Here is a 19,359-nt window from a genome sequence, read left to right as displayed (position 1 = left end):
ACAAAACATATAAAAAGTCAAATACAACCATAGCTAAAACAATGTTAGTACCTGAAAAAACTGTCCTTTGTAAATTACACATCCTTGTAAGCCTTTCAAAAGCAACTACTCCCAGCTAACAAAAACCTAATCATAATGCATCTTTTCTCCAAGTTCAAAAACATATTTTCTAATAAAAACAAAATTGCTAATATCTGTAATATCCACTTATGTAAGATAACCTAAAATTTGTTTATGCACAAATACTCATTAAGGTCAACAAATTTAATGAACGTATAAACAGAAAAGTTTCTTGAACTTACACACAGAAATTGATTTCTAAAGAAAATATTTATATGGGTGATATTCTAATATTTCTACTTACAAACACTACATGAAAGAACAATTGCCAATTTAGAAGAAGGCAAAGATGTTTTACACATCATTCCATTGATTACCAGTCCTAACTGTATTTTAATCTTTTCTATGGGATTTAAGTTATATGCCAAAATTCATACTAAATAGAGCAAAAGATCCACTGTTCCTTTAATTATCATAACAGCCCCTAAAATCCTAACAAGGACGACATTTTTAAAAATATGTTTAAACTTACCCCATTTAATGGATATGTTTTCCATCCTAGCTCTCCAAGAACAGTAGTTGTATCAAGCAACACAACTGGAATTAAATAAAGAAACCTTGTATGAATTTCTCAATTGATGCAAAAATATATCAAAATTATTTAAATCATTAATGTTAACTACCCTATTATTCATTGCATTAGCTTTAATAAGTTGCATTACTTACTGTAAAATTATTTGTATATACCAAATATTAACATTTAATACTTAATAATATTAAGAAATGATAAAATGTATGAGGTGGTTGTAAGTTAATTTTAAAATATGTAATTTGTTTTTAATAATACAAAATGAAATAAATAACTGAATAACAGAATTAACAAAGTCATTTTTAATAGCTCTTAAAATTAATGAAATAACCACCTTCACTGTTCCAGAACCCCACTTTCATATATAGTCTTTTTATACCACATTAAAGGAAGGAAAAACTATATTAAAATAGGCTTCTGTATTTCCTTTCTCTGTTATTAAATGCCCTTAAATATGATTGACAAAGTATGAAAACAACTCATTTTGACTACACCTAATTTCTTCAAAGCATACATTATATAATTATTGTTATGTGCTAGGTTGTATATTTACTGCTAAGTTTGGCAAAAACAAAAATAAAAATTATGCCTCTTTTTCCCTGACAGAAGTAATTCATAATCTGATCAAAATGCAGACATGTAAACAAATAATTACAACATATTCTGTTAAATTCTAAAATAGAAGAGACGATATAGTAGCCTAGCAATTAAGCTGGGCTAAGGCTGGTAGGGCAGGCTGGGAGGATTTCACAAAGGAGATGCAATTTAAGCTGGGCTAGGATGAGGAAGTCTTCAATCAGATGTGATAAAAAACAAATACTGTTTTTTCTTTTCTTCGAATACCTTCTATAAAGTAACTGAGACATGACTAAATCAGTTCAGAGTTGCTGTAATGAGAACTAGGAGTAGGAATTATTTTGGGAAAGTAGGAGAACAGAAACAAGGCTGGAAAGATAAATGGAGATCAACTGGGGAGGTGTTTTGTAGTGTTTCCAGCATGTAAATGTGTAGGGCCCATTATTCAGCAGATCTTTATTTTTAACTGCTACTTCCAAGTCCCACAGATGCCAGTAGGCCGTGGACCACACTGAGAAACAATGCTTTGTTATCTCATCAAGAGTTGTGATTCTTTATCTAGGTAAGAAAATGGGTATTTTTATGTGTAGTTTAAAAGAATGCCATTGGGAGTACGTTTCTTGGCATCTGCTGTTGAGTGTCTATAGTAAGGATCCTGTGGTTTTTCTTATTTGCATCACTGTAATAGATTTTTTTTTATTTTTAAATATAAAACCATGCTTAAATTTCTGGGATAAACTCTACTTACTCGTTGCAGAATATTCTTTCAGTATTGTTAAAATGTATTTACTAAAGTACATCTGCAAAACTGAGCTATAATACTATAATTTTTATTGTGGAAAACTCTCAAACATTTTTAAAATGTAGAGAAAACAGCACAATGAACCCTCATGTGCTAATCACCCAGTTTCAGTAATTACCAACTTACAGCTTATCTTATTTCATTTATACACGTTTACCTACTCTCCCACTCCAAGATTTCTTTAAAGTAAAATCCAGTAGTTGTATCATTTCATCTGTAAAAATATCAGTAGGTATTTCTAAAATACTCTTTTTAATATAACTACAATATTTTAATTCATAATAGTAATTCCTTAATGTCATCAAATATCCAGTTAGTGTTTAATATTGCTATTGTCTCAACTTAACAGGAAATCAAGATCTAAATAAGTGCCATACATCACAGTGAGCTGACATACCTCTTTAAGTGTTTTTTTATTCTGTAGCTTCCCACACCATCTTTTTCAGTTGTTAGACTCATTGATATGATCTACTTAGAATAAAATTCACCCTTTTTAAATGTACATTTCTATGAATTGTGACAAACCCCTATATTCATGTAACCATCGCTACAATCAAGCCATAGAATATTTCCATCACCCCCAAAATTTGCTCTGTGATTGTTTATAGTGAATCCCTTCCCTACCCAGTTCCTGGCAACAACTAATCTGATTTCTGTCCCTATGGTTTCGCCTTTCCTAAAATGTCAAATGAATGAAATCACAGAGCACGTAGCCCTTTGAGCCTGGTTTCTTTCCCATAGCATAACACATTTGAGATTCATCTATTTTGTTGTGTGCATCAATAGCCTGCTCCTTTTTCTTGCAAGAAAGTATTCTTCTACCTTATGGAATCCCATAGTCAACAGACATGTGGGCTATTTCCAGTTGGAGACCTTATAAGTAATGTCACTATAAATTTTCACATACAGATTTTTGTGTAATTCTGTGCTTTCATTTCTCCCTGGTAAGTAACTAGAAGTGGGATTACCAGGTTATATGGAGAATGCTTACTTTTTTTTCTGGTGGAGAAGATTGTCCCTGAGCTAACATCTGTGCCAATCTGCCTCTATTTCATACGCAGGATGCCGCCACAGCATGGCTTGATGAGCAGCATGGAGGTCCACACCCAGGATCCAAACCAGTAAAGCCCGGGCCACTGGAGCAGAGCGCGCACACTTAACCACTACACTACCTGGCCAGCCCCAAGAATGCTTACTTTTTATAAAACTGTGAAGCTGTATTCTAAAAAGGCTACAAAGTTTTACATCCCCATTAGCAGAATGTTTGATTTTCCAACTGCTCCACATCCTCATGAGGACTTGGTGCTGTCTAGTTTTTAAAGCATTTTAACAAGTGTGCTACAGTATCTCACTGCCATTTTAATACATGTTTCCCTAATGACTAGCCAGTTATCTCTTTTACTAAGTGACATCAAATTTACTGAAAAAAACTACGTTGCTTTGGGCCCAGCCCTGTGGCCAAGTGGTTAAAATTCCGCACGCTCCACTTTGGTGGCCAGGGTTCATGGGTCTGGATCCCAGGCATAGACCTACTCCACTCACTAGCCATGCGGTGGCAGTGTCCCACATACAAAATAGAGGAAGACTGGCAATGGATGTTAGCTCAGGGTGAACCGTCCTCAGCAAAAAAGAAAAAAGAAAAAAATGTAGGTTGTTTTGTCCCACATTCTAGATGTTTCCAGTATAAAGATATCATTGAACATACGCCTCCATTCCTCATATTTTCTTTAAATTGGTAGATATATTTAGTAGGTTGATCAGATTAAGGCTCCATTTATTTATTTATTTATTTATTGTCAGATTACTTCATTGGTGGTGTTTTATGGTCCTTTTAGCAGAAAACACGGAAGATATCAATATCTGCTAGGGTCATGTCAAAAGGACTGGGAATCAACCTGCACAGGCTTCCTCTGGCCAAAAATGGATTATTTGATCATATAAAAGGTTAATGACTAGAAGGGACTGCAACACTTCAAATATGCTTAAATCCACTCATTCATAATGATAAAATATACCTACTGATAACTTTGGCAGAAAATTAGAAAACCGATATTTTAAAAACTGTAAATAATCTGAAAAGAATAAAGTATTTATTTCACTTTTTCTATACAAACTACCTCTGAATAAAGAAATAGCTAATGAAGGGATGTTTCTCTTACTGATATATTTTAGTTAATAAATGGAGAAGGAATGACTGAATCAGGCTACACCATTTTCTACTCCTAATGAATTAATATATTTAGCTAATGGTTTCCAATGGCTGCTAACACCACAAAAAGAATGGCTACAGCTTTTTAAAATACTTTTTTCATAGTTTAATTTACTCCATATTAACATACAATTCCAATAAGACTGGAAGTAACAGAAAGTACAGTGAGGACAATATATATATACACACAAAAAAAACATATATATATATACACATATACTGTATATGTGCATACATACAAATATACAAAATGATATTTGATGGCATCTAGTTTCATTCAGCGTAACAAAAATAATTTCATATATTTAGAGAAAAAAGTTGAAAGTAACATTATAATGAATATTCAAACCTGTAAGTTTATCTCATTCTCAAATAAAAGTTATTTTTATTTTTGGTATATACTATTGAAAAGAATTCAGAAGTATGTAATACCAGTGTCTACTTTTGGGCACTGAATAGACTGTTATTCATGTAGCACATTTATATTTTGTAATACATCATTATTTCCCTTGCAGGCTGGTAAAATAATGATATTAATTCATAGTCACTACAGGAAGGATTTTTTAAATACTTTCTTCTTCAAGTAATCTCCACATGGTCCTACAAGTTGTTTCTTTTTTAATACCAATTTACAGATGAGAAAACTGAGGCTCAGAAAGGTTAAGTAATTTTCCTTGGGATCACCAAGTGATAGATCTGGATTCCACCCAAGGAAGACTGATGCTAGAATGTCCTTTAAAAACATTTAAAACCTTTAAACCTTTTAACAGTGTTTTCTTCCTATCTCTTTAAGCTTGAATATAAAATTTCATTATTTTCTGTCTCTTTTATTTTTGTAGACTAGAGAAACATCACTATTTCTTTTGCGGATTCCAAATCTTCCTAAGTTTGTATCCAGTTTTCTCATCAATGGTTTCTACAGAAAATTTACCAGTACTACTTACAAATCATGCTATTTAAATCAATGGGTTTACTGGAGTAGAATGTTCAAAAATCTCTAATATGAACTGTAGTCTACAAGAGAGATTTATTTTTCATAGATTATATATAGAAATTATAGCTAATTAATTAATTAGTTGATATAATTATTTTTTCTAAAACATATTTAGGCTGCTCTGTTCTCAATATTCATAATTTGTAAACTGTGAAGTATATTCATTTCAAAACAAACAAAAAAGAAAAACGTATATATCTACAAAAGTGTAGATCCTTAGGAAGAATTTGTTTCTTAGTAGCTTCAAGAGACAAGATTTACATAATTGCTTTATTTTCCTCATTAAACTGGAATCAGACCTTTTAAAAACCTGTAAGAACAGTAAAATTTTAAATCTGCATTCTAGACAAGTGAATGAACACTGGTATTAAAATAAAACTGAGGATTTTTGAAATTTTTAATACCATTACATGTGATAAATGTTTAAATTTTATCATTTGTCTCATACATAAAATCCCCAGATTCAGGTTTTTCAGGTACACTAATTGCAATGGGCCCAGCAAGGTGAGAGCTCCTCCTGCTGGCTTTCAGCAAAAGTTATCTGTCCCACCAGAGTACACAAGTGCTGTCGAGCAAAGAAGGGAAATAACACCACATTGACAGCCACTTCAACAAGGAGCCAATACTTTTTAATTTACTATTAATGGCAAGGTTTTAAATACAGCAAAATTAACACCTATTGTTTATTTCAAGAGTATACATGAAAATATAATTATTTATTCATATCGTAATAAATGAGAATTTGGATAACAAAAAATAAACAGAAGTAGCAGTAGGCTCGTGGTATCAAAATAAAGTTTTGAAATGTTTATTTTGTTTAATAAGCAACATAACACATAGAATATGCTTGTAAAACTACATAAAATTTTCCTACTTTTAGAAATAAATTTCCAGCATATTATATTTCTCTCTAAAAATATCTCTTAATTTATTAGTGCTTCCTTTACTCATTCTTTTGGAAAAAGAAAGTTTTACTGTGTTCTAAAAGAAGATATCAAATGATAAAGTTAAGGTTGATAACAGCAGATTAAATATGAGAGCAATGAGTACCTAAGATTAGAAAGCTCAGTGTTAACTTCTTGCCCTTGAATAATTTATCAAGTCTTTGTCTACATCCCTTTTAGTAAATTTAAGGGATACTAGTTTTAAAACAATTAGCCTATAGGTTCATAGTATATAATAGAAGATCATCTTTATTTCAACTGCACAGTAAGAAAGGATGAGATTTTATTTAAATATCATTTTGAAAAATTAATCAAGGAAGAGATCAATCAACCCATTAAGAAAGTAGCTATTCTTTTAGGATAATTTGTTGTAAAAATTCAAGTTAATGACGTGAATTGAGTTCAAAGGTTTATCAATACCTTTAAAAGTTCAGACAACAGGAAATACAGGTTTGGGAACTTTCTCCAATAGACTTCATGTAAAAAGCACTAAGGCATTCCTTCTAAGAATCATTCAATTTAGAGTCTTTATTTTACAATTAAGGTCTAGAAAGGTAAAGTAAGTTACTAAGTCACTTAGTAACAACACAACAGTGGAGCCGTTTATAGTTCCACAGTCCACCAACTGTATACACCTCCCACAGCTCTAAATAAACAGGTAAATAAACAAAAGGAATAGTTTTGACATCATGACCAGAGAAGACTTCAAATTACAGATATATAAACAATGCACATATATATTTATAAATTTTAGCAGTAGTCTATTTGAATGTCACCCTGTTTAGATCCTGCTTTAAACTGACATTCAGATTACCACATTATCTAATCTAGTCTTGATATAATTGCATTCATTTTTGAGGAAGACTAGCCCTGAGAACATCAGCTGCCAATCCTCCTCTCTTTTCTGAGGAAGTCTGGCCCTGAGCTAATATCTGTGCCCACCTTCCTCTACTTTATATGTGGTACACCTGCCACAGCATGGCTTGCCAAGTGGTGCGTAGGTCTGCACCCGGGATCCGAACCAGCAAACCCCAGGCCACCGAAGCAGAACGTGTGAACTTCATCGCTGCACCACCTGGCTGGCCCCTCTAACTGCATATTTTTGATTGACAAAAACCAAAGCTTTTACTTCTAGATCTGTACACTCTGGGTATCAACCCTCATAGAGTTAGGATCAATATTTAATTCCTAAAAAATCAAACACAGATTACTTTAAATAAACATAGGATTATTGTGTTTACCACTGGTATGTCCTTCTGTGTATTGGTACTATTTTTAAGGCAATATTTTCCAAAGAGGATCACTCCTTTTTAAAAATAATGAAACTACTTTTATCAAGAAGCTGAGATCAATATTTGTTCATTAGGTGTACTTATAGCATTTGTTTTGTTGTGGCTTTCTTATTTCTGTTGTTGCTTGTTTGTTTCTAAAGTAGATGTTGTTCATGATTAATTTTTATATCCCAGCTGAGTTTGGAAATCCTATTTGAAAGATGAGGTAATATATGAACATAGTGATGTTAAACACCTTTCTCAAAATCAGAGAACACAATCAAGTCAAGAACTTCAAACTCATACGCTTCAGTTCTCTACTCTGCTAGAAAACGGTATCTTTTTCAGAAAGCATGTCCAAACCTCTGTCTCTGTCTCCCTTCTGGAAAACAGATCACTCCTTTAGTTCTGATGGAAAAATAAGCTATAACAACCAGAGATTATTTTTCTTCACATCACCTTAGAGAAAAAGGACATGAAAAGATTTAAGCTAGTTCACTATTTAGAAGGCAAGTTATACCGTAGAGTGAGAACTGCCACTGAAAGCCTTACCCAAATAATGAATAGTTAGTAGTCGATTAAAATATAACTAGTTATGTGCATCCTCACTTCCACACCTTCCCATTTTGCTCTAAAAACCTCTATCATTATCCTGCTTGACACAGCTTTATTTGCTGAAGCCTCACAATCATTTGTAAAGCCTGCCATTGGACAGGAAGACTTCCTATAGGGACACAAGGAGAACCCAGGTCTGGATCTGATCCATCATGAGGTCACTAAATGACAGGTTCACTCCTGGGCTCCTGAGCAAGGTCATTAAGACTTATCAATGAGTCACCTCACAAGTCCAGCTTTAAACATCAAATTGCTCAGTTATCTCTATGGTTAAAAAAAGAGAAAGGAGGGGCCACCTGGTGGTGTAGTGGTTAAGTGTGCATGCCCCACTTCGGTGCCCTGGGTTCACAGGTTCGGATCCCGGACATGGACATACCACTGCTCCTCAAGCCACACTGTGGTGGCATCCCACATAAAATAAAAGATTTATTGGCACAGATATTAAGTGAGCAACAATCTTCCTCACAAAAAAAAAGAGAAAGGAAATTTGGCATGTTCCTAATTAACCATAATATTTAATTCTTCCATTTTGACATCTTCAGCACTTTGATCTATAAACTAAGTAGCTTCATTTAGGATCTGTATTATTTCCATTCATTTCAATTACACAGAGTTTAGGCAAAAAAGACTATTTGGTTTTAGTCTTAGATTTGCTAGTCTTGTAATACATTTAATAAATGTTGTGAGTTTCTCATCTCTCACAGAAACTCACAACGTTTATTAAATATACCCCACCTAGCCCAAACCATTGAACTTGCTCCCTATTGCTTACATAGAATCAGAGAAGCTTCTTGCCTTTCGAACTTTTCATTTCTTACATTTATCATTTGTCTTTCATGGGCTTTGGACATTTTCCTTTTTTTTTTACGGAAGAATATTATGAAACACAATTTGATATGCACTTAAATCATCATTTTTATAGCTCTAATAGAAGAGATTATGATTACTAATTTGAAAGTCTTATCTACAGTATAATACAATCTCAATGCAAAACCACTATAATAGACGAACAGTCTTAAAACTATTGAAACATTTACTTTAAAAAGAAACAATACTGTCTTTACATCAAGAAGAAGAAAATTACTTTTACTAGAATATAAGAAAAAATTATATGAGTAAATGAGAGACTATTTTTCCTGAAAATGAAAGCGAAATTTTTTTTCCTTCAATGTTGTTTTTTACCTCCATTACACTTACATGGACATAACGGAAACTGTTTTTAACTTCCCTCATTAGACATATGGAAATAAGTAACAAAAATGTTACTTGATTTTAAATTAAGATATTTCAATGTTATTTCAATAATCATTTACTGAGTGTCTGTTATATTTAAGACTCTACATTAGCTACTGCACAGCACACAAAGGTTTTAAAACAATACAACGTCTACTCTCAAAGAGAGTACCTGGTGTCATTTTTTCACTCTGACATTAGAATTTTTGTGTCAACCCACATGCCATAGTTTATTCAAACATGTAAATAACACAACAGATTAAAACGCCCTTATTCAGCAGGTGCGGACAAGGAAAGGCTGCGGCTGTTTAGTAGACTGTGCAGAATTAAACTGCCATTCTAAAAGGGCAGACAGCCAGCAGCACATCAACATCACCATCAAAACTGTCAGTAATTGGACCACTTATCTTAGTTTCTATAGAAATGCCAAGGAATCAATAGACTGTAGAAATGCATCCCAGTAGTCAACAGGAAGGGAAATAATTTTCTACCTGAAAGATACTCTCCAAAATAATCCTAAATACAAGAAATACCTGCTAAACTTGTCAGGGTCGAGACAGAGTGTTTTACCTAGAGTGAAAGACTAAAAAAATTGAAGCAAACATTATCAAAAATAAACATTTTTCTAATCCAAGCTTTAGTCATCAGAAATAAAAAACTATAGGTAAAAATCTTAGTTGTATCATGAAAATTTTGAAAAATATACACATTAAACAATTTTGAAAGGACGATATTCTCAAGGGCAAGGTCTGTGTGTGTCTGTGTGTATCTGTTGAATAAAATAATGAATGAATGAATGAATAAACGGAGTGAATGGAAGGGAGCCTGGGCAAGAAACTCGTATCTTGGGAAAAACCATTCCTAACCAACTATTTAAAATGTAGTGCAGGATTAGTAGAAAGGTAGGCACTGGACAAAACTTAAATGGCCATTGTGCTCAGTTTGTAATAGGCAACGTCAAAGGCTATTCACATATAATCTCTCGAAGATATGATTACAGGACAAAGTGGTCTTCGGGGTAAAAATAAAATCAAAGTAGGCATTTGTTTTGAGCACAGAATGGATTGTGAGAAGACAAACATTTTCAGTAACTTTTGGAATCCTTTTCTCTGCTCTACCTTGGCCCCAACCCTTTCATCAGAGAGTGCCCTCAGGCTACTCGCTCTCAGTCTAAACCCTGTGCATCTATCCCCACCTCTGACAGCACACTGTGTTCAACTTATCCCCCCTTATCCTGCCCCACTGAAAGCACTCATCATATCAAGAAAAGATCTTAACTAAGATAGCACACAAATGTGCTTATGAACAGTTGTTTCCCCTTATCCCTTCCTGCATCATTTATTTATTTATCCAAATTACACGTGAATTGCTTACAGCACCCTCCAGGCAACAGTGACTTGGGACTCTTTCACAGCCTACCTAAAATCACACCACATAAGCAATTCCTCATAGAAACACAGTGAAAGAGAATTGCTAAAACTCCAACTTCTGTCGCGTCCAAGGAAATTACCCTCTGTTTAGATTATATCTTCTATTTACTTGGTGGGTTCTATACTTTGATGTAGTATTGTGTGCCTGTGTAAATTTGGCCAAGTCATAATTCTTATTCTACCAATTGTTGAGAGTTGCTCTGCCTTAAACCAAGTAATTCTCTAAGCCTTAGTATCCACCCCAACCTGGTTCTCAACAGACTCTGATCTTGTTAGCCACTCTTCAGGGCAGCACGGCTTAGTATGGAAAACTAAAAGTAGCAAACACAAGTTTGCCTATTCAGTCATGGGTCATGACTGTTTCTTCTTCGCCCTTTGAGCTTCCCTTGTTAAATGATCCACTAGAAGAATCCTCAAGAGATAGCTAAAGACAATGCTATTTTTTTCGTGACTCCTCCATCCTCTCTTTCCAGCTGATTCCAGAAATATCCACACTCTAGCTCCTTTTAGAGCTCCTTTAGGCTCTAAAAAAGGTGAAGCAAAATTGCCAATGTTGAAGATTCCTCTCTAATGCAGCTAACTAAACTGTTCACGAACACTTAGATTTCACAGTCAGATGCTTATATAACATGCTTGTCAGGCCATGATACATGATACTTGTTCATACAATAATATACATTCTATAGAGATGCTGCAAAAGAATAATTTAAATAAAAAAGTAATTTTCTAACCCTTTTTTCCATAATTTCAACATCCTTGACTGCCTAAAGAATGTGTGTTGTCTTCTGAATTGCTAAACTGAACTGTACTGAGGATTTTAGTAAGTAATATGGCCTGTGGAACAGAATTGTCTATAAGGAGAGAAATGGGCAGGAAAAATATGAAGACAAATTAAATACTAAGACAATGAGTTGTCATATCACTTAGCCATTAAACAGCTTTTAGCATAATTATTTGATAAATAAAGTCATGAGAATTATGTAGGACAACTTCCTAGTGGAAACTATTGGGGAAGTGACAGAGCAAATGCAATGCCAGATTTAGATACACATAAACTGCAAGACAGCTGATCTTTTGTGAGACATTTCTGTACTATAGAGGAGTCAGAAGGAGGAATGGTTCATAAATGAAACATTTACAAATGTGACCCACGCCAGGAGCAGCATGGCTTCAGTATAAAGAAAAGAATGACAGATGGGAAGCCTTATTGTTGGCAGAAAAAAACAAAAGAAAAAAAAGCAAAACAAAAAAAAATAGGCATTTTCCTCATTACCCTGTAGGAAAGGAAAGTCATTAAGTGCTGTGTGTCAAAGTGTTTACCACCAGGATCTTGTGCAATAAAGTAAGTGTAATAGAAATGATAATGCCATTTTAACATTTTGGCAAATGGAGAATATTTTATCCAATGCAGGTTTCCCAAGTATAATTAAGCACAAGAAAGCAGATGCTACTTTTATAAGACACTGATCAGTTTTCTTAATTTACTGATTGCCCCAGACACAGTTTATGGTGAGAAATGTAAAATTTTGAGAAACTCTTTTGGTGAAGTCGTCAGGATCCAAATCTGTCCTCAGCTCTCATGGCTGAGAAACTCAAGTTTTATCCTTCCAAGGAGGAGTGATCATATTTTAGGAGACTGATTCTTGATAATCAGGGATACAGGAGACCAATTATAAGTGAGAAGGACGATTTATTCACTGATGATTTGTCTCCCCAGAGAATCTCCTTCCCTGTAGGTAAACACATTCAAGAGACCAAATTACAGATCAAAGATTTCTTGGAAAGTACCAAATTACCGGAAAGGAGTAACTCTGTTTTACTTTTTTAAATCCCTTAGGTCTATTTATATTTAAGGAACAAAGAATTTTATCTATCTATTTTAAAGCTCTTAACTTTGAATAGTGCTGAAGAAACACTGAGAAGTTTTCTACTTAAATTGTTTTTCAAATATACATACTGCCAACTTCAACTATGGCATTTCAAACACTATTTAGAAGACACATTATAGTTTCCATAGTAATAGCCTATCCATTATTGGCTAAATTTTGGAAGGCCTAATTTCTATTTTTTGGAAGGAAAATCAGCTCTATCTATAGAATCTCTTTAATTACAAAGCAGTATTTTTTTCCAAGAAAGATTCTTATATGTGAGTAAAATAATCCCAGTGACTATGAGTTGATTTTACACAGTTTCAAATAAGGACAGAGACTAGCATTTGCTGACCATGACCCACAATTTTGGGAGGAATCTAAACTTTTACCCATGGCGTCTGCGATTGGTTGGCCAGATTGTTTGCGTTAGGTTGCCCTTTAGAGAGGTAGACATACTGTAGCCTTTATTTTTATTGACCAAGAATAAGAAGAGTTTAAAAAACTTAAACCATTGATTTCTCAGTGCAAATAGCTTCTGAGAAATTTATCTTAATATTAATAGTTTTCTCTTGCCTCATGACTTTATTTCATCATACAATCTAAAACTACCATATTTTGAATAATGCACAAGTGAATGTTATTCAGGAAACCGTTTTTTCTTGTTTTGTCTGTCTTCACATTTTTCAGAGAAAATTTAACAGTCTGGGAGTTTCAATTATTTTTTCAATGTTGTCAATATCCAAAACATATCTCCAGCATAAATCTCTTATGCTTCAGACACAATTCAGAGACCCCCCTCAAACTTAGCATGTCTGCATTTGAGCTCATTATTTTCCCACCAATGGGTACTGCCTCCTGATTTCCCTATCTCAGTTACTGGCACCCAGCATCTGCCCAAGTGCTCAAATTAGGAACCTGTCTCTGATCGTTGACTCATCCCTCACTCCTTATCTATCAGTTTGCAAAATGGATGCTGCAGGTAGAATAATGCCCCCCCCAAGTTGTTCATGTCTTGATTCCAGGAACCTGTGCATATGGTATGCTACTTGTAAAGGAAAACTATTGTTGCAGATAAAATTAAGGTTTACAATCATCTGACCTTAAATTAGGGAGACTATCCTAGATTATTTGGTGAAGAAAGTCCTTAAAAGTGGAAGACAGAATCAGAGAAAGTTGTGTCTAGAGAAGAAAGGCACAGAGAGATGCAACACGGTTGGCTTGAAGATGAAGGAAAGCAGCCAATAGTCAAGGAATGTGGGCTGCCTCCGAAGGCTGGAAAGGACAGGGAAATGGATTCTCCCCTAGAGCCTCTAGCAAGGAACACAGTCCCATGGACACCTAGAGTTTAGCCTAGGGAGACCCATATCAGATTTCTAACCTATAAAACTGTAAGAATAAACTTGTGATGATTAGGCAGCTAAATCTGTGGTAATTTGTTACAACAACAATACAGAATTAACACACTGAACTTTCTAAATCATCTTCAAATCTATCAGTTTTTCTATTCCCTGTGTATTCCATCTCTCAACTGGACTAGGGTCTGTTGGTCTTGTTCCTCTCATTTAACTCCTACAATGCAGCCTCAGTGATCTGCCTAAAATACAAGTCCAATTTTTCCATTATCTGTTCAAAATAAGGGGAACCTCAGTGTTCTCCCTTATCACTTACAGAATTCTCCATAAATGTGCACTTATTTCTTCATAATGTATATATCGAGCCTTCTACCAGGTTCTGAATATAAAGGTGAATCAAAATAAACATAGTCCTTACCTTCAGGGTGATTATAATTAATGCGAAAAACAGAAACTATAAAATAAATGTATAACCACATATTATGAGAATTGGTATGATTAGATTTCAGGCTCATGGAAAGCCTCTAGAAAGGAAGTCACAATTAGAGTTCAACTAGTCTCTATTTTCCTTTCAGATTCATGATGTGAACTATATAATAATGAATCGAAGAAGACATGAAATAAGATATTGTTTTTAAGCCAGTATTTTTTATTTTTAAGCCAGTATTCGTCACTTTTTTGGCACTAAAACCTCTTTCCCATTGAATATGTACTAACATCCTATGGTAAAATGCCACATATGGAACCTGTTGAATTCCATTCCATTACATGCAAAACACTTCCTGGCTTGGTCCCATCTACCTGTCCTATTTCTTCTGCAGTACCCCATCCTACATTACTCTGATATACTGGTAATCCTCAGACTCACCTTGTCCTCTCACCTCTCCACATTTCATGCTATTCCCTTCTGCTTGGAATACTCTCACTCTGTTGGTCCTGCGAGAAAACTCCTAGTCATCACTTAGGGCTTACGCTAAATGTGATTTCTTACAGAACCTTACCTAACGTACCCCTGAAAGATTTAGATGCTCTTACTCTTATGCCCCATTGAAATGTGTACATAATTCACTAAGTAATTATCTTATTCTACCACAATGTATGTATTTCTTTGTATTTCCTCGTAACTGTTCTTCCATAGACTCCTGAGGGCCAGAACTGTATATTTTAATCCCGAGAGTCTTCTCTAAGATTGAATATTTTAAAAATGAATAACTGAATTGAATAGCAAAATGAAAATGAACAGGTTGAGGAGCTTAGAATAACTAGATACATCTAATTCTGCAGTTAGTAAATGGCTCAAAATGTTGATAAAAATGGGTAATTCAGAGTACACAAACAAAAAATACAGTATACTTTCAGTAGCTGCAAAGCACTGAGAAGAGTACTTTGGAGAGGGAGTAGTTATGGCCCTGTGATTATCAATCTAATGTTTCAAAAGCAATAACTTTGTGGCCTTCTATCAGATTGTGTCAAAATAAATTACTAGAGCAGAGTTAAAACACTGACAAAGCTTCAATAATAATCCTCAAATCCTGATCACCCAGGAAGAAAAAAAAAGAAAACTACTGAAATGAAATCACAATGATTCAGTATCTTCAACAACTTAAATAAAAGAAATTTCAATGAGAACATAGTGGGGAGATTTTATATATAAAAACTACAGTATATTTGAAATAGTCTTGGGCATAATCTTTCAGATTAGTAATATATACATATATACATATTATCTGGAAGAACATGCTCAAATATAACTAATGTGAAAGATTACACTCAAATATAAGGAAAAAAATACCTAGAAGAAGAACCAATTACTCAGAACAAAATAAATCAGTTAGTGCTCTTGACAAAGAATATACTCAATGTATTATGGCCACTGAAGCTGGAGAATGGCTAAGGAAAGGAACATCAAATAGTATTAAAAGCATTTTAAAAGAGCTATAGAAGTGGCTACAATATCTTTGAAGTTAAATACAGGAATCTTACTGAATTCACACTTTCATCTTGAAGTGGTCAGAATGATACCTTTTATAGAGCCCCTATTTGGTTGGGTTTTCATACAAATTAAAACTTTACGGTACTTTTATAAAGACTAGATGTATTAAAATCTAAAAATATAAGACATAATATTAATAAATCTCCATACCTATTATTGCTCTGAGACATAGTTATAAATTTTGATGACATGCCTTTGTACCTTAGAGGAGCAAATTGTGAATATAGGGAAGCATGGAAGCCCCTAGAGAGTCAAGATTTCACATTATTACTGGGGAAAGGGTCATCTCTTTTCTAAGCAGGGGAGCCAGACAGACAATAATCAGCAAGAGCTACCAGCAGTAATCTTAATCAGCAATAATTTGCAAGAGGTAGGTAACTCTGACCATGGGGTCAGTGGCAAATATCTCGTATACTTTTTATTATAAGGGCAATGATATCCTAGTCATCTTGTTTATAGAGAAATGGATGACATACTAAAACAGTTTTAACTCAAAGCAATTCTACAGAAAGCAACTGTAAGAGTAACCTATTAAATGAATAGTTCTAAGGCCCCAATCCCAAGTAAGGAAGTTACTGATATGAAAAACACGGACAACACAGTCATTTGCCTCCTCTTTATCACCTTTGTCAATCATCTGTTGAGCACTGTGTAAACCCAAGAACTGTGCAGGGTACTCAAGTAACTATAGAATGGAGGGGGAACAAGTTGGTGGAGAGCAAACCATGTTGCATTAGGAAGTACTTTTTGAGATGAACAAGATACTCCAAAAACAAACTAATTTATGTACCATATAAAATCCTTAAAAGTAGAGAGGCTGACAGCATTTAGTAAACAGACTCAAACCTGTGAAATTGAGTGACTTAGGGAGACATCTTTGAATTCATCCTGTCCAGAAGATTAAACTTCTTGATACAGTATTAAACTCATGTTGATAAGAACTAGAATTTCTATTTTTTCTAGAAGATTAATACTCCACTTGTTTCAGGTCAACTCCAAAAATGTCACACATTATCATGAAATGTTTTTACCATGCCACCATAAATAACGATGAAACTAAGCTAAAATATTTGGTCAATTTAAAAAACAAAACATGACTTGCAAGTATGTATTTATTCACTAAGCCTTTCCTTACTTACATTCTCTTTGTTATTTTCTCCAGTATTACATAAATTCAACAAAATCTCTTTTTTTCTAATGGTTTCCCCAAAAACATGACTCAACCCCACTAATGATGGACCACTGGCTAGGAAGACACAGTAAAACGTGTTATCACATGTTGTTTTTATTCCATAAACTGGTTTTAGTCTCAATTAATTATCTTCTTGTCTTTATGATGACTCTGTAGTATAAGCCCCGACAGTTGGATTTTCTCTTTTTTGTAAGACAAGTGCCTGAGAAGTTTTGAACGCTGAAGCATCCACTTCAAACAGCCCCAGACTAGATAAAGAGTCAGGCAGCTTCCGGGCACTGAGGCTCCTTTGTTTTAGAAAAATTGCTTGATTTCAGTAACTGACCATTTGAGCTACCTTTTTCTCTTCCTGCATTTCAAATTCTGGCTCTTCTGTTTTAAAGTCATCAATGAAGAGCAAGCCCATGAAATCCTAGGCCCTACCCTCGACCCAAATAAAAGCAGAACCCCAGGCCCACGTGCTCTCTGGCTACCTGCAATCTCACTGCATGGCCCCAGGTGTGTTGTGTAATTTCCAGGTCTTGTAAGTAATAAACCTTTATTTTCTCAAAGTTTCCTGATGGTTATTGTTGAAGGGCATCTTGCAATCACAATAAAAACCACCAGGGCCGGTCCAACCACAACACTGGTTTTTTTTTTTTTTTTTTTTTTTTTTTTTTAAAGATTTTATTTTTTCCTTTTTCTCCCCAAAGCCCCCCGGTACATAGTTGTGTATTCTTCGTTGTGGGTTCTTCTAGTTGTGGCATGTGGGACGCTGCCTCAGCGTGGTCTGATGAGCAGTGCCATGTCCGCGCCCAGGATTCGAACTGACGAAACACTGGGCCGCCTGCAGCGGAGCGCGCGAACTTAACCACTCGGCCACGGGGCCAGCCCCCACAACACTGGTTTTTGATAGGCTGGGACTGGCACAAAACAGACTCCTAAACAATAAACCAAAGAAATGTACACTTTCAGAGATTAATTTGAGAATTGAGATAATAGTAAATAACAACCATAGTCAATGTTCTAGTGCCTCCAATGAGCAGAACCTCTTGAAGTATTCTAGACTAATATCTTTTCCCCAGTGTGTACTACACATTACATATTCATAAGAGCACCTATCAGCTTATAGGAAAACAACAGAAAGACAATGTTTAAATCACTACTATGACCAAGTCAAACAATTTTAGCTGGTTTTTTTTCATAAGTATTTGGACTAGTGATGATTAGCTAACTCAACAAAAATTCCAAGCAATTTTCAAGTGACCAACATTATGCCTCTGTGTCCCTGCAGGATCTGGACATTCATCTCTCAAGCCTCTTTTCTCAGCACTCCAGCCCCCAAACTCAGTGCTTCAGGCCTTACTGTCTTTATTTCATGTTTTCAAAAACATCAAACTCTTTGGGCCTTCTCAGAAACTAATATTCTCTCATCTTGGTGCCTACCTACCCTTGGTCTCAGTTCAATGACAGTTCCTGTCAGAAGTCTCTTGTGGTATCTTTTACCTAATGGTAGGGAAGTATCGCTTTTAATGGGCTTCCTCATACTAAGGCATGTACCCTATACCCTAGCAAAAAAGCATGACTTTACTGTGACTATTTAATCATTCATCTCTCAGGAGACGAAGGTTCCTAAGTTTAGGGACCTTAGTCACCTTGGTCACCAACTTTTTTCTAGGACCTAGCACGCACAATGACTTATCTGAAGGCTATTGTAAGAGTCCAGATGAGAAATGACAGCAGCCTTGGCATAAAAAAACTGTTCCAACTGATCAAGGCCACAGTGAACTCTCTTCCCTCCAAATACATGTAGTATGTCCGCCAATTTATGCTTCCCTTTGGAAACACCATACATCAGTTTATATTATTTATCTTTATATTTGTTCATCATCACAGTTTACACTCACTCAGATCTGTACTGTACTGTTACTCTCTAAGTACATAAGATCACTTCCTATTACAGATGAGGAATATGGGACTGAGGAATACGGGACTCAGAAATACTAGAAAACCTACTAAAGATCACACAGGTAGTGTTAGCACGAGATTTTAATTTCATATATTGATCTTCCTACTATGCCATAAAATTCTATTTCCATAACTAGCATTCATGCGTCCAGAGGGCAGCAAGATATCTATCTCCTGCAAGTAGGCTACATAGTCATTAAGGGCACATTTGATTATATTAAGTCATGATTCTACTGAAAGAGTTGGACTTTACTTTTATTTATATTTTAGTTTATATAGTC

General features: G+C 34.7%; 1 protein-coding gene across 7 annotated transcripts in view; it reads right to left on the bottom strand.

Annotated features, from left to right (window-relative positions):
• EPHA6 (EPH receptor A6) overlaps positions 1–19,359 on the bottom strand; it is a 792,264-nt gene that overhangs the window by 722,027 nt on the left and 50,878 nt on the right. For 6 of the 7 annotated variants that reach the window (XM_070508536.1, XM_070508537.1, XM_044771750.2 and 3 more), the window contains exon 2: positions 593–657. The exons of the other annotated variant lie outside the window; for it this stretch is intronic. In XM_070508536.1, the coding sequence (XP_070364637.1) occupies positions 593–657 (65 nt within the window). The remainder of the gene's footprint in view (positions 1–592; positions 658–19,359) is intronic. 7 annotated transcript variants of the gene reach the window in all.

Source organism: Equus asinus, chromosome 5, assembly GCF_041296235.1.
Source record: "Equus asinus isolate D_3611 breed Donkey chromosome 5, EquAss-T2T_v2, whole genome shotgun sequence".
NCBI classification, from domain to species: Eukaryota; Metazoa; Chordata; class Mammalia; order Perissodactyla; family Equidae; genus Equus; species Equus asinus.
Note: the sequence above shows the minus strand (reverse complement) of the source record. Positions and strands in the feature narration are given on the sequence as shown.